Genomic DNA, 15,336 nt, shown 5'->3' with positions numbered 1-15,336 from the left:
TCCCTACTAACTAGCTATGAGACCTTGCCATGTGACCTCACCTCACTGTAGCTCAGTATCCTCATCTGTACTAACGAAAAAAGCATGGTAACCTAGCTCATTTGGATATTATGAGCATTATGTGAGTTAATACATGTAAAAATGTACCTCCCTCTCTCCTGGAAATAATTCAGTAAGTGTTAGCTAGCATCATTACATTGTTATTACTATACCAGGGGCTCTAGAAGGAAAATTTCTTATCACTACAATATTTCTTAGCTTATAAGATCAGGAGAATTATTTAATATCCTGGATTATCACAATCACTTTTTATTTTAAAAAATTATAAAAAGGCAAATTTGATGATCTTGAAGATCCTTAGAGCTCTTAATGAGATGTAATTATCCTGATCTCTCGCTTCACTTTCTGTTCAAGGCTCCATCCTTCTTCAGACACCCTGGTCATCTGAGCCTTGCTCCCAGTAGTTAGTTTTCAAATGACCCTTCCTGTCTCCAAGGCTGCAATTTGCTCTGTCCAGGAGGCATTTAATGATGTATTCTGAAGTACCAAATAACTCAGAAGCGTCTTGGAGCCTCCCACTGATGGCTTTCCTTGTCAGGAAGTGGATGAGGAGTGTTCCTGATGCTTGTTAGTCACTTCATGTTGACAGCTACTTACTCTTCTTACAGGACCATGGTGTCCTGGCTCAGGAGCACCATTCATCTATGATACATTGTGGGTGGTGCCCCTTGAGCCCCAGCAGGCCACTGGGGCTGCAACTTCCCATGTCATTTCATTAAGTAGACAACAATTACCTAACCTAACCACTAACAGGTTAAGAATGGAGCTTCTCTGCCTTGAGCTTAAGTCCTTTTACATGCCAAGGTTGTGTGTTTCAGGTGTTCCTGTTACACACATGCAAGTGCTGTGGACAGGCACGTGGCAGAGCCACATGGAGTCTGTCAGGAGATCAAAGACCCCCCTACACCAGAATGATGCCTTGAACCACCTGGGCAAATGTCCCTCACTGAGCCACAGGCCCTCATGTCTCTCCTGAGGCATTCATCACTTCCTTCTTGTTGACCACGTGGAAGTCACTGACTCCTTGTTTAGCAGAATCTGAGCTTGTTCAACATCTCCCACAGCCCTGGCCAAACACAGAGCCTGGGGGAGAATGAATATGTAAATAAATAAGATCATTTCCTCTTCTGCAGTCCATCAAGATACAAATACTACTCAGAAAAGAACCTAGCAAAATCTGAATGCTTTATGAGACATGCACATAGATTACCTTATTTTCCGACGGGCACCCAGAGCAGTGCATGTCAATACAAAGAAGGCAGAAGGAGTTCAGGACTTTCAAAGACAAAGTGAACCTCTCTGCTGTAAATTTTGCTGAGAGCCCTTCATACGAAAGTCCAATACACACATTAACTTTAGTTTCCCATTTCAGCTCCCATTTGGCTCAGAGAAAGGGGAAGCAGAGTTTATGTTATCACCACAGCTGGAGTGGCCTGGGAGAGGGTTCTTCTCTGGCAGGAAGGGTGTGAAGAGCAGCAACATCCTGTTTGTGTTTGGCCAGTCAGCAAGTTTCCCAGGACTTCCTTCTCTGTGTCCTTGTTTTCCTTGCAGATTTCTCTTCTGATTTCCTGATATTTTTTTGTCTTCTTTTGTTACAGCTTTGGGGCATAATCAAGCAAGGATACAAATGCAAAGGTAAATGAATGTTATTTAGTTAAAATTTTTAAAATTTGACATTTTGGGTAGGGATCAAATTTGTCTGGTTGAACCACAAAAGCACTTTTTTTTTTATATAAAAAAGAGGTTTTTACCATAGGGTGTGTGTGCTTGATGGAGAGAAAGAGAAAGAGAGACAGTGAGAGGGAAGGTGAAGACAACCCCCCACTTCCAGGGAGGATGGCCACACCACAATCCCATCTCCTCCATTATCCTCCTGGGATCTTGGGCACACACACACACACACACACACGCATGCACTCGGCTTGAGTTTCAAGCTACAGGATCTGGACTCAAACCACAGTGGGCCTTGTGGGAATTCAGCAACATAACTGCTACACCACCTGCTGGCCCCAAAAGTTCTTGACTGGCATCTTTGAGAACTTGGGTCTTTGGAAACTGTTGACAAATAGAATGAATGTGTCTAGGGAGGAGTTGCTGAAGTGATAGAGCGCCAAAATTCCAATTTTGTAGCTTGCTACAGGAAGAAAGCAAATTCCTCTTATCAACAAGCATACATTTAGCCTGTCTCTAACATCCTAGGGTAATGAATCATTAGCATTCAGTTAAGGTGAGGATTCTGAAAGGGGAAGGGCCTAACTTAAACACTGGAGAGACCAGTGATTAAGGTGCTAGACTCCCATATAGCAGACTGTGGTTTAATCCCAAACCGGGCGTCTTGAAACTCAAGGTAGGTGTGTGTACATGTACACCCAAAATCCTGAGAGAGAGAATAGAGGAGAAGGGATTGTGGCATGGTCATCCTCTGATGGAGTGATTTCTCACCTTCTCTCTGTCTCTCTATCAAGTATCAAAAAATCTTTTTCTTTCAAGATCTTCCATCTTCCCATTCTTACGTAGCAATTTCTTTTTCTACTAAGTCTTGAAAATAGATGATGAGAAAAGAGGGAAAAAACTTAAAACTTACCTGTGTCTCTTTTGATGAACTCATTTTTATATTTTCCCCATTTAATTAAAATTTGTAAACAATTGAATAAATATGTATTTGACAAATGCTATATGCATATATATTAAACATTGATGATTGTGTTTATATATGAGTATTATACGTTGTTGGTGTTTAATTTAAGAAGCTGCTGGATATTTTACGCAGATAGTCTGTACTGGTTCTTTTAAGAATCTAATAATAGGCCCAGCCACAGTGGCTTGTGCTGCTAAGATGCTGTACTTTTCAGGCTGGGACTACATAGACAGCCTGGGTTCGATTCCCAAACCAGCCTAACGGCTAGGTGTGGTGGTGTGCCCCAGCAGTCCCAGCTGGGAGGCTGAGGCAAGAGGATCACAATCGTGCTTACATGCCCAAAATCGCAACGCCATGGAGAAAAGGAGAAGAGAATGGAGTGTGACCATACCCCACAGGGGAGGGTGTTTTCTTTGCTCTCTTTCAATGCATGTGTTCTCTAGGAATAAACAGAAAATATAATAAAAGCACAAAAAGAACATCTTAATCACAGAATGCCTTTAGATGAATGCTGCTCCTGTGAGACCTTTTTTCCTCCAGCCATCTTTCAGTATTTGGTCCTCATTTTTCAGGAACAGAAACCTTGTCTGAACCTTGATGGGGGTCATTGTTCAGTGCTTGGAAGAATCTTCCCTTGCACGCTTCTCTGTTAGACAAGTTATCTTGGTCTAACTTGGATTTTTACTTTCAAGGAGTAAAAATCCCACAATATTTTATTGCCTAATAGTGAGTCATTTGTCTTATTCTGGCTTTTACCTCCATCCTTTAACACACACACATACACACACACACACACACACACACACACACACACACACACAATTCTATGAAGATGAAAATCCATTACACTCTTAGATCATCTTTATACACACATATTTTAATGGCACACAGAGTGAGGAAAACTAATCCAAACAGAAGGAACATCTTGTTCAGACTACTTAAAATTATTTGGGTAAAAAGCGGGTATTAGAAATATTTAAAAAGGTTATTTTTGATGGTAGGAGAGAATACACTCTTTAAAGTGATCTTATCTGTTCAATGACTACATGATGTGTAGACCTTTCATCATATGAAATTGTTGTGAACCTTTTTTCCGAAGTGGCCAAATTTTCCTACCCCAAGAAGTAATTAATATTCTTCTTTCTGAACAAAAAGCATGCTAGTGGGCAATGTCACAGAATCTGCTGCATGTCATTTCAAAGCCAGAGTCAAAGCACAACATGTTTGTTTTTGTTCTGTTTGTCTTTAATTTGCTACAAGGTGCATGTGTTCTCCAGAGAGAGACAAAGAGAGGGAAAGTGAAAAAAGCATCTCTCAGTGGGGATGGTCACATCACAATCCCCTCTCTTGAATTTTCCTCTTGAGATTTTGGGTGCATGTGCCCAGGGCATTTTCCAGGCTGCAGGGTTCAGGACTCAAACCACACAGTAGGCCATGTGGAATCCAGTCACCTAAGCCACATACCACCGGCTGGCCTTAGAACATGTTTATTGAGCATACATCCACTTCATTTTCTATTTCTACACAAAGAAAGAAACCAGAATATATAATTACTTGCCCTGGAAAGTTTGAGAAGTGGCAAAGAATAAAAAATCCAGATCATACTGAATAGAAGAACCCCTCACAAGAGATGACCTGTGACAGCTGTTGGTCCTGGGAGAGGCTAGAAGCTGAAGCTTGTCACCCTCATTCTGGCTCAGGAGGCTCTTTGTGGGGATTCCATCTTGGCCTGGAAAAGAACCTCAACCCCACATGATTTGCATTTAGTTTTGGGCACAGGAAACTACCTGTCAGGCTAGTCTCTGCTTGTGTGTACCTAGGCATCTCAACCAATTGTGGAGAGGAACAAGCTCAGCAAGTATCAAAGAACTGTAGGAACCCCAGGAAGGTGAGAGACGCCCCATGGTCCTTCCCAGACCCTAGGGATTCCTTGAGGTCTGAGCTGGATGCTGAGCTTCAACGCAGTCACTAAGGGGGTAGGGGAGGAGGGCTCACAGCACCAGCCACACTTACTTCACACTAATCACCTGTGACACGTTTGGAACTTTTCAGACTGTGGAGCCAACTGTCACAAACAGTGCAAAGACCTCCTGGTTCTGGCCTGCAGGAGATTTGCCAGGGCACCCTCCTTGGGCAGCAATCAGGGGTCACTGCCTGGAAGCCCCTCGCTACCCCCAGGTAATGCCCTCTGCTTTCTTCCCTGCCTTGATGTTTCTCTGTTCACCTCCCCGCACCTGGGCCTTGGGTTCTCATTCTAACCCCAGTCAGAGTCATGAATCATAAGGCCTTCTTTAGGGTGACCAGCAGTAACTAAACCCTGGAATCCCCACTGCTCCTCTCTGCTTTCTGGTCTAACATGCAATTTGCCCTCAGCTAATTTTGTTCCATTCTGCATCTGTTCCTCACTGTTCCCAGTGTGTCTGACCTCTGCTGTTTGTAGTAACTTTGATGTTTACTGTCAAGTCATCAAATGTCAAATAATCACCATCTTCTTTCCCCTTCCAGTGCAGGATGAAGTATTTGAGTTTCCTAGGGTCACTTCTGGACACCAGGACCTGGACAGCAGAGCCATCACACTGGTTACAGGCTCTTCCCGCAAGATTTCCGTGAGGCTGCAGCGGGCCACCACCAGCCAGGCTACCCAGACTGAACCTGTCTGGTCAGAGGCTGGCTGGGCGGACTCAGGATCTCACACCTTCCCTAAAATGAAATCCAAGTTCCATGACAAAGCAGCAAAAGACAAAGGCTTTGCCAAGTGGGAAAATGAGAAGCCCAGAGTACAGGCTGGCGTGGATGTTGTAGACCGGGGCACTGAGTTCGAATCTGACCAGGATGAAGATCAGGGTGAGACCAGACAGGATGGTGAGGTCAGTGCTGGGTGAAACCACAATTAAAATCAGGAGGAGGGTCGGGACCAGCAGTTGGCATAATGGCTATGTTGCTGGACTCCTATGTAGTCGACTGTGGTTTGAGTCCCAGACTCGATGGCTTAAACTCATGCCAGGCATATGTGCGTGTGTACCCAAGAACCCAAGAGGAGAATGGAGGAGAAGGGACCGAGGCGTGGTCATCCATCTCCCTTGGGGGGTGATTTCTCTCTTTCTGTCTCTCTGTCTCTCTCTGTCTGGTGAGAGCATGTGCCCTATAGCAAAAACCTCTCCAAAAAATAAAAACAAAAAATCAGGAGGAGGGTGAAGGTGCAGAGATGAGCATCATAGTGGCTGAGAGCCTGGTAGTGTGAAAGCGCATCACTTTTATTCTGTTGGCTATGTGACCCTGGGCAGATGGTTTCTTCTCTGGCTCTGTTTCCAAATGTATAAAATGGAACTGAATTGAGTTCCCAGACCTAGTGAAGGTTGTCATGTCTGTGTACTGAAGTAAAGCCCCAGGGACCCACAACTATTACATGTATTCTATAAACTAGCCCGTACACTGTATAGATCAGCTTAGTTTCCAAGCCAGGGCCAGGGCCCCAGCTGAGGGGAGGCAGAAGAAACAAGAGACTTGTAGACAGAGAAGGAGAACTGGAAACTCTTGCCCTGGATGAAAAGGAGGCTTTTGACAGCCTCATGAAGAAAGGGATGATGAAAATCAGAGACATGGAGACCTCATAGCTCTGCCTCCACATAGGAATTACACTCATATCATCCAAAGCAAATTGGGATACATATGGAATTTATTAGTACCTGGCGAAAATATAAATTGACTCAAGATGGAGTTAGATTAATTTATTAGTCAACATTCGATAGTGTATTAAGAAAAAGGATTTGGGGAAATCAGTGTCATATCCTAACCTTTAAAGCAATGTCATGGAGGGCAGCCATCACCCCTCCTGTTGACTCCCAGGATATTGAGTTAGGCAGAGATCTGGTTGGAATAAGCCCTACTCTTTATTCTTACGGGTGGTCTTCCACATCCCACTTTTCAGGAGACCTAAATACACAGTCTCTATAGTTTCCCACGATAAGACGAACTCCAGGGATCTTGAACCAAAATCCCTCTAGTTCCTTCCTCACTAAAGACAGTAAGAGGGCCTCGTGTTATCTCTAGTTCTATGAAGTGTAGTGTAAGTTTTTGATGAGCCTCCCCCCCTTTGTTATAACATCAACTTTTTAAAAAGAATCACTTAATCTAAAAATTTTATTATTCTTATTTCACCAGAGAGAGAAAGGAAAAGTGAGAAAACAAGCCACCAGGTCCAGGACGTGAACTGTGAGAGTCCAGTGCCTTAACTACCATGCCACCTGTCAGCCTCCAACTTTTTAAAAGCTTTTTGACAAAGGGCATGTGAGCTCACCAGAGAGAGACAGTGAGAAATCATCCCCCAGTGGGGATGGCTTTGCCACAATCCCTTTTCCTTCATTCCCCTGCTGGGATCTTGGGCATACATGCACAGGCCACCTAGCATGATTGACAACTAGCCAGGCCTGGGATTCAAACCGCAGTCAGCCATGTGGGAGTTTAATGCCACTATACCACCTGCTGCTGGCCCCACAACATCAATTTTCAAAAAACAGCTTTATTGAGATCAATTCAGTGGTTTTTCTGTATATTTACAGAGTTGTATAACCATCAGTACAATCTAATTTTAGAACACTTTTATCATTCCAAAAAGAAACCTTGTACCCATTAGCAGTCACTCTCTCCCTCCTCACCCCAGCTCTAGGCAACCAACTAATTTATCTTCTGTCTCTATAGAATTTGCCATACCAACTTTATTTTTAACATTTCCCCTACTGATTTTCTTGACTAATATATTAATTCCACCCTTCTACTTCTACAAGCGTAGCACAGTTCAAGATGGGAATATAAAAGTATGGAAAAGTTTATGATTTGGTGCCAGAGAAATATATCCTAGGGCAAGAGTTTTTTACTTGAGGTCGAAAAAATGGTTTCAGGAGAGTCTGTTAAAGTGCTTTATATTTTAGGCAAAATTATATAAGAACATATGTTCCTTTCTGGGAAGTGGTTTACAAGATTTTGATTTTCTAGATGATGCCTAAAATTGTGCTAGATACCCCACATACCATCTCAGCCTGGAGAGGGTATTTCCATGAGCACTGTGGCCACCACTGAAACCTCAGAAAAAGAGTTACTACAGGCAGAGTTGAAGGATGCCCACCTCGAGTGCTCAGGATGGTCCTCACCTCGTGGACATCTCTAAATTCAGAGGAGCACCTGCTTTTGTTTAACAAATAGCGAAATTGGCCATGAGCTCACTTCTATTGGCCTATCAATCATGAAATGAGTTTCTTAAACCATGCTCCTGGGTTAGAAGAAATTCACAGCCTGTGAAGCATAGGACAATCATTTATGCAGGTAAAATTTTCTGATCATTAATCCCTATAAGAAAATAGAAACACAGATCTGTGTTATTTTTTTTAATTTACTTTTGTTCTTTGCAGATTGTACTTTTATATTCAAATGTTCTCTTATCTTTTCTATTTTCTCATCTCATAAATCATAGGAAAGCTTCACTGACTAGTATTTAATTTCATTTGGACTAATTAATAAAGATAGCATTCTCATGTAAAATGCAAATACATGGTATACAGTCTCACTTACATTCAAATCAATAACAAATGAGAAGACATTTGTCCTTGCTTAGAAAAAGCAAGAAGGAAAAATAAATGTGGCATAATTATACTGAAGCATTGAATATGTTGACCAAAGAGTTTTATGGCTTTTTCTTCCAGGCAAGATTAATGAATGACGTTAGGAGAAATGGTCTGCACATTTATCATTTAGTATCAGATGAAGTTCTAGAATTAAAAAATGATCAAAGAAAAAGGCAATTGTGTTTGCAATCTATGTATTTCCTTCAGTGGAATTCTGGGGCTTACACTCATTTTAAAATTTAAAGGTGTAAACATTTTTGAGTAGTGGCTTTCATGTTGCCAATGACTATTAAAGCCCTGGATGATGGGATAGGTCAAGATTAACCTCTTGGCAGTAATAATATGTGTATTTCCTTTATCATTCTTTTGTTTTCTATTAACTTCTAAGTTAACTCTAATAAAGAATACTTATCATAGAAAGACGGAAAAAAAAATGCTAGACTAAGAGTTAAATATATTGGAGCCAGCCGGTGGCAAGCTAGTTAAGGTACTATATAGCTGACTGCCATTGGAGTCCTGGATCTGGCAACTCGATTATCATGCCACACACATGCGTGTGTGTACCCAAAATCCTGAGATAAGAACTGAAGAAAAGGGATTGTGGCAGGGCCATCCCCCCAAATTCCCAGGGGATGATTTCTCACTTTTCCTTTCTGTCTCTCTCTCCAGTGAGCAAATACGCTCTGTGGCAAAAACCATTTAAAAAGTTAAAAACGTTTTGTATATATACTATACACACACACAGGTATACATATATGTATACATACATGTGTATATATATATACACACACATATATACACACACACATATATATATACACACACCTATATGTAATATCTTTTTCTTACACATTTGCCATTATATACTAATTTACACATTTACACTGTGGATTTCTAAGAGGAAATCCTTTTAACAAGGAGCCTGTTGAGAGACTAATGTTTTAGGGGGCAGTATTTAGAAAACATTGTAGAGGGGGCCAGCAGGTGGCATGGTAGTTAAGGCGTTGGATTCCCATATGGCTGACTGCAATTCAAGTCCCAGACCTGGTGGCTTGCTTTCTCACTTTCTCTCTCTGGTGAGCACATGTGCTCATAGCAAATTAAAATAATAATAATACATCATTTAAAAAAAATCTTAAAAGAAAACATAGTAGATAAAGCTTCCTTGTTGGACTCTGCATGAGCCTATAGGATTTTACGTGCTGGTAGGCTACATTATCTTTTTTAATTTTTTTAAAGAATTATTTATTGGGGTCAGCAGGTGGCATGGTGGTTAAGACGCTGGACTTCTACATGTCAGATTGTGGCTCAAGTCCTGGACCCAAGGCTTGAAACTCACACCAGGCGTGTATGTGCGTGTGCCTTAAATCCTGAGAGGAGAATGAAGGAGAAGGGATTGTAGGTGGGCCACATTCCCTGGGGGGACAATTTTTCACTTTCTGTCTCTGTCTCTCTGGTGAGCACATACACACAATAGCAAAAATTGCTCTCTCTCAGAAAAGGAATTATTTATTTAATTTTATTTATAATTTTTTAATTTGACTAGAGGTAGAGAGAGAAGGACTTGAACTGCAGGTCAATTATGTGGGCGTCCAGCACCTCAACAGCCATGTCATCCACCAGCCCCTCCATGACCTTTTAATTCCCTCTAAATCCTAAGACTATAAGGCACTGATCATTTGAGATGTTCTCTCAGAGTTATCCGAAAAACGGCTTTCTAGGAACACTCATTTTGGTACATGAGACCCAGGCATGTAACAGGTTCTCATTTGTGTTACAGGATGGCTGACTTCAGGCTGAAGAAACAGAAAGCAATAAACATTATTTTCGCTTCTGGAGGGAGCAAGATGAGAGACTCCAAAGAACACTCCAACTCTCAGGAACTTATCTGGAAAGATATCTGGATGTTTACTAATCTGTGACATCATGGGGTCACATGACTGGACTGTGAGATGGAGGATTTATCCTAACTATGAACTATTTATTTCCTCCTCCCTGCTCCTAGAGAGGTGTCACAAAGATTGTGCTGGGTAGTTAGGAATTTTCTCATTTCTCTCTCTCTAGAGCCACTTACATACGGGTGAAATGGAAGCTTTCTCTGCATGTATTGATAGTCATTCTAAACTCAAACTTTGGCATTTTTGTGAAATTATCTCGATATATTTGTAAATGTGTATATGGGCGTTTGTGTGTTGGGGGGGGGCATTAATTTAGAGGTCTTTTTGTGTACTATGTGGATGGGACCAGGACTTAACCTTTTCCTGAGGGACAAGAAAGCTCTGCAGATCCTGGAGTCCAGGGTTCATCTAGTGCCGATCAGTTACAACCAGATGCTGTTTACATTGTCTCTACCATAGACTGGCTCAGATGTGTACAAAGTCACGTATGCACATATCACATAAGTCTTACCACTCCTACTATGACATAGCTGGGAAGGCTGTACTAATGTTTATAATAGCCATGGGAAAAAATTAACTATACTTTCTCATTTGATTAGGTTCAGCTAACTTTCTTATGACTCCTGAAAACAGGAAGAGCAATTAAGAAATCAACAAAATGTGTGTGGGGGGGAGGATAACATTTAGCAGAAAAGTAAACTATAGAACAAACCACAAGGTGAAATGTAAACAGCCACCAATTTTTAAAAATCCCAAATAATTTTATGATTTGTTTGTTTGTTCTAGGGCGCATGTGTTCACCAGAGAGAGACAGTGAGACAGAAGGCAAGAAATCACACACACACACCCACAGGAGTGACAGCCATGCTGCAATCCCTTCTCCTCTTGGGATTTTGGGCATGCATGCATATGCACCCTGCATGAATTTTAAGCTCTTGGGTCCGGAACTCAAACAGTGGTCAACTATGTGGGAGTCCAGTAATGTTATCATTATGCCATCTAATGGTCCCTAATTTTGTGAATTTTTAAAAAAAAAAAAAACACTTTTGGTTGTGAAAGAGAATTCTTGCTTGAAATTGCTATCCATAATTAAAGAACAGTCATAGAAAGAAAATCATAAACCACCTTTGATGAACATTTTTATTACATGTTTAAAAATATTGGTATTTCAAATATCTTTGATAACATCCACTAACGAGATTTTTTTTTTTTTTTAACATTGTTAAGGGAAAGCAAACTCGTTCAAGATGTTCAAAAATAGAGATGGGATTGAGCCTGTGGGTCAAGGGAATGATCTGCTACCAAGTGACCCATTAGAAACTGTATTCCACAGAGCTGCACTGGTTGTATTTGAGGGCTACAGTGCACATATTCCATGAAAAACTCAGTGTATTTCTAATAGAGGAAGTCACTCTAGTGAAGCCTTTCTTCCCTCTTTTCTCCACTGTTGAGCACCTGCTCTGGCAGTTCCTGTCTACATGCACAAAGATAAGCAAGACTCGCTCTCCGCCCTTGGGAGCTGACAACCTGTGACCATGAGGCAAAATGGTTGTAGCGATTGCAAAAAGGATTCCAAATTTGCTAGGACTGACTAGTTTTAGTGATTGAAAATATTTCAAATTAAATGAAGTTATTTGCTGAGCAAGCTGTGATTAAGCTACATAATAAGAGAACGCAGTCACTTAGCATCTGCAGGCGCTTTAGAGGGCAAACAGCCATCCCAGATGTTGGTTCCATTTACAGACACTATTCACTCCTATTTATAAATAAATATTAATAAAATTAAAAACAAAATGTAGTGATTTAAATGCAGGAACTCTTTCTTGTGTTTTTCTTTTAACTGAAGAAAATTCAAGAAGAAACTTCGTTAATAAATGTTAGAAAACATGTTCTTTTTCTTCTCCAAGGAATTATTTTACTTGCCAATTAGTTTGTGTATCTTTGAGCTATCACGTAAAGGAAAAGTTCTATTTTGTCAGACCTCCTAAGATAAAGATATTAAATGAACCTAGAGGGAAAAAAGCCAAGATCTATATTATGCCTGCACACAATCACTTTTGGTGAAAAGCAATTTGGATCCATAATGAAGTTGCTTTATAATTTTGATTATAACATTTACTCATAACCAGTGGTAACTCTGATGTTTTCAATTTCTTATAATCAGTAAAATAAGTGAAGTAGGCAAACCCATGATGTAGCTAAAAGAACCCATCTTATGATTTGTTCATTCAGACAGACCTTTGTTTCATAACCTTGATGATCACTGCCACCTTTTAAATGAAAAGCAAAAACAGGGCCAGGAGGTGGCATGGAGGTTAAGAAGGCTGTATACCCACACCACGCCATGGTTCAAGACCCTTACACAGTGGATTGAAAAAAATGCACCAAGCACATGTGTGCACATGCCCAAAATCCTATGAGAAGAATGGATTGTGGTGTGGCCATTCTCACCTTGGGGATGCTTTCTCACTTTCTCTCTCTCTCTCTCTGGTGAGTACACATGTCCTATAGCAAGCTAACAAAAAAAAAAAGAAAAGAAAGAGAAAGAAACAAAGAAAAGAGAAAAAGGAAAACACACACACACACACAACTCTTAACAACTATTTTCAGGTACTAGGACAGGATTTACTAGATACTTCTAATGAGTTTTCACCAATTCATTTATCTGCCTAAACCAGAGCAGCTCTAATTGGTGATTGAAGCCTTTGGGTTGCCTGGCTATCTCCAGAAGCAATAATGTCCCCTGATTTCCTTGGTAATAGAGTCTCTCTGATGGTCAGAAGGATTTGTTAACTAAAAATGAAGGTGGCCCAGCTTCATGGCCTGGTGGTTAAGGCAGCCAGACCCTATACAGCTGACCCAGCAGTTTGAGTCCTGGGCCCAACAGCTTTTGGAGAAATACACCAGGTGCATGTGTGTGGTTGCTCAAAATCTTGCAAGGAAGAAGAGATGAAGGAGAAAGGATTGTGGTCTAACCATTCCTCATAGGGCGTGCTTCTCCTTCTCCCTCTCTCTGGTGAGTGCATGTGCCCACTGGCAACACTTTGAAAAAATTAAGGTAAAAAAAAAATTAAGGTAAAAAATTAATGGTAAGCAGCTTTAGTAGTCCTAAAATAAACACAATGGAGTCAGATGATGGTGCCATGTAAAATATATCTGCAAAGCTGACCCAATGGGAAGATTCCAAGTTCATGTCCAGAGACCTCCCTGAGTATGCTAGATATATGCATGCCCAAGGTCTAGGGCTGGTTGAAACTGGGGTGAATTCTGTTGAGTATACTGTGTCTCTTCCTTCCTTTCTCTATTTCTCTCACTCTTAGAGGAAATACATAAATAAACTTAAAGAAAAGTAAGCATATTAATTTTGTCAAAATATACAAGACTCTAGAATGTCTTCAGAGTTGAATTATATTACCAAATTCTGTAATTTATGACTAGATTTAAATCTCATCTCTACTACGTCTAAGTTATGGGATACTTAGCAAGTTGGGCACATCTATTTGAACTTCCATTCCTTCATTTGAAAAAAAAAAAGATTTTTACACTTCCCTCAACTACCAATACTATTATGAAGACCAAGTCAGCTAATGAATATAAAAGTACTTTGAAAAGATCTTATGTAAGTCAATATTATGTTGCAATTAAGCAGAATTCTCTAAAATTGTCCCAAGATCTCAAACTTTCTATGTATTATATGGCTGTATATTTCTTTTTTTTTTTTGGAGAGGTTTTTTTTTTTTTTTTTTTTTTTTTTTTTTTTTTTTTTTTTTCCGAGGGCCCGTGGTCCCCCCCAAAAAACAAGCGAAGACAGAGAGACAGAAAGCAAGAAATCACCGCCCAGGAGGGATGGCCACGCCGCAATCCCTTCTCTTCCATTCCCCTCTCGGGATCCTGGTGATGCACGCACATGCGCCCAGTGTGAGTTTAAGTCGCCGGGTCCAGGACTCGAACCACGGTCGACTAGGTGGAAGTCCAGCGACATAGCCATTACGCTAACTGCTGGTCCCATATGGCTGTATATTTCTAAGACTCTACACTCAACATTTAAGTTTCTGTCAAAAAATTGTTTAAACAAAAATATATAAATAAAAATATTTACAAGATTTTCCTTATTCCTGGCACTATATAGGTATCGGATTAGTTCTGGTTTGTTCATAAACATTGATTATTCTCCCCATTTGAAAATATGTAGACAAGATTAAAAGACCAAATGGGGGAGCCAGGTGGTGGTGCAGTGGTAATATGACTAGACCCACAGGTGAAAAGTTCTGGGTTCACCTCTTGGGGCCTCTTTGAGCACACCAGAGACACAAGTGCATACCTGTGATCAGGACCAGTTGAGACTGGGGGTAGACTGCAGCATGGAGACCCTGTTGGGGGTACTTGCCTCTCTCACAGAAGAGACAGATTAAAAAGAAAAGGGGAGGGGACAAAGAAGAAATAAATACACGTTAAAAGAAGGAAAGAAATGGGACCAGCATGTGGCTACCAGGTGGCGTGGTGGTTAAGGGTGCTGGACACTCACGTGGCCGACTGCGGTTCCAGTCCTGGACATGGCAGCTTGCTATCTCACTTCTTCTCTCTCTCTGTCATTCTTACACTATTCCTCTCTGGTCAACCTAAAATAATTATTGAAAAAGAAAAAGAAATGGGGGAAGGCCAGCAGGTGATGTGGTGGATAAGGGTGACGGATTTCCACACGGTTGACCATGGTTCAAGTCCTGGACCTGGTGGCTTACTTTCTTGCTTTCCCTTTCTCTCTCTCTCTGTTTCTCTGGTGGTCAAATAAAAAAGAATAAAAAGAAAACAAACAAACAAACAAAAAACTAACAATAACAAATGGAATTAAATAAATATTTAGAAAAAAATATTTAGAAAAAAACAATTATTCATGTGACCAGCAGATGGCGTAATGGTTATGTCATTGGATTCTCATGTAATCAACTGCAGTTTGAGTCCCAGACCCCGCGGCTTGAAAATCACACTGGACACGTGTGCATGCATGCCTAAAATCCTAAGAGGAGAATGAAGGAGAAGGGACTGCAGTGTGATCATTTCCCTGGGGGAAGGGGAGTGATTTCTCACTTTCTATCTCTCTGTCTCTCTGGTGAGTACATGCGTC

The 15,336-nt window shown here is 40.9% G+C and overlaps 1 protein-coding gene across 6 annotated transcripts in view; it reads left to right on the top strand.

The window, feature by feature from the left end:
* RASGRP3 (RAS guanyl releasing protein 3) overlaps window positions 1-11,058 on the top strand; it is a 121,279-nt gene extending 110,221 nt beyond the window's left edge. For 5 of the 6 annotated variants that reach the window (XM_006168798.2, XM_006168795.2, XM_006168797.2 and 2 more), the window contains 4 exons: window positions 1,659-1,695; window positions 4,751-4,876; window positions 5,204-5,565; window positions 10,097-11,058. In XM_006168798.2, coding sequence (XP_006168860.1) covers window positions 1,659-1,695; window positions 4,751-4,876; window positions 5,204-5,565; window positions 10,097-10,105 — 534 coding nt within the window. In that variant the 3' untranslated portion in view covers window positions 10,106-11,058. Of the gene's footprint in view, window positions 1-1,658; window positions 1,696-4,518; window positions 4,587-4,750; window positions 4,877-5,203; window positions 5,566-10,096 lie in introns of those variants that run through there. The other variant, XM_027768417.1, reaches the window with a different exon arrangement.
* The last annotated feature ends 4,278 nt before the right edge of the window (window positions 11,059-15,336 follow it).

The sequence above is a fragment of the Tupaia chinensis genome, unplaced genomic scaffold, assembly GCF_000334495.1.
Source record: "Tupaia chinensis unplaced genomic scaffold, TupChi_1.0 Scaffold146177_1, whole genome shotgun sequence".
Classification (NCBI taxonomy): domain Eukaryota; kingdom Metazoa; phylum Chordata; class Mammalia; order Scandentia; family Tupaiidae; genus Tupaia; species Tupaia belangeri.
This window is presented reverse-complemented; position numbering and strand designations above follow the sequence as displayed.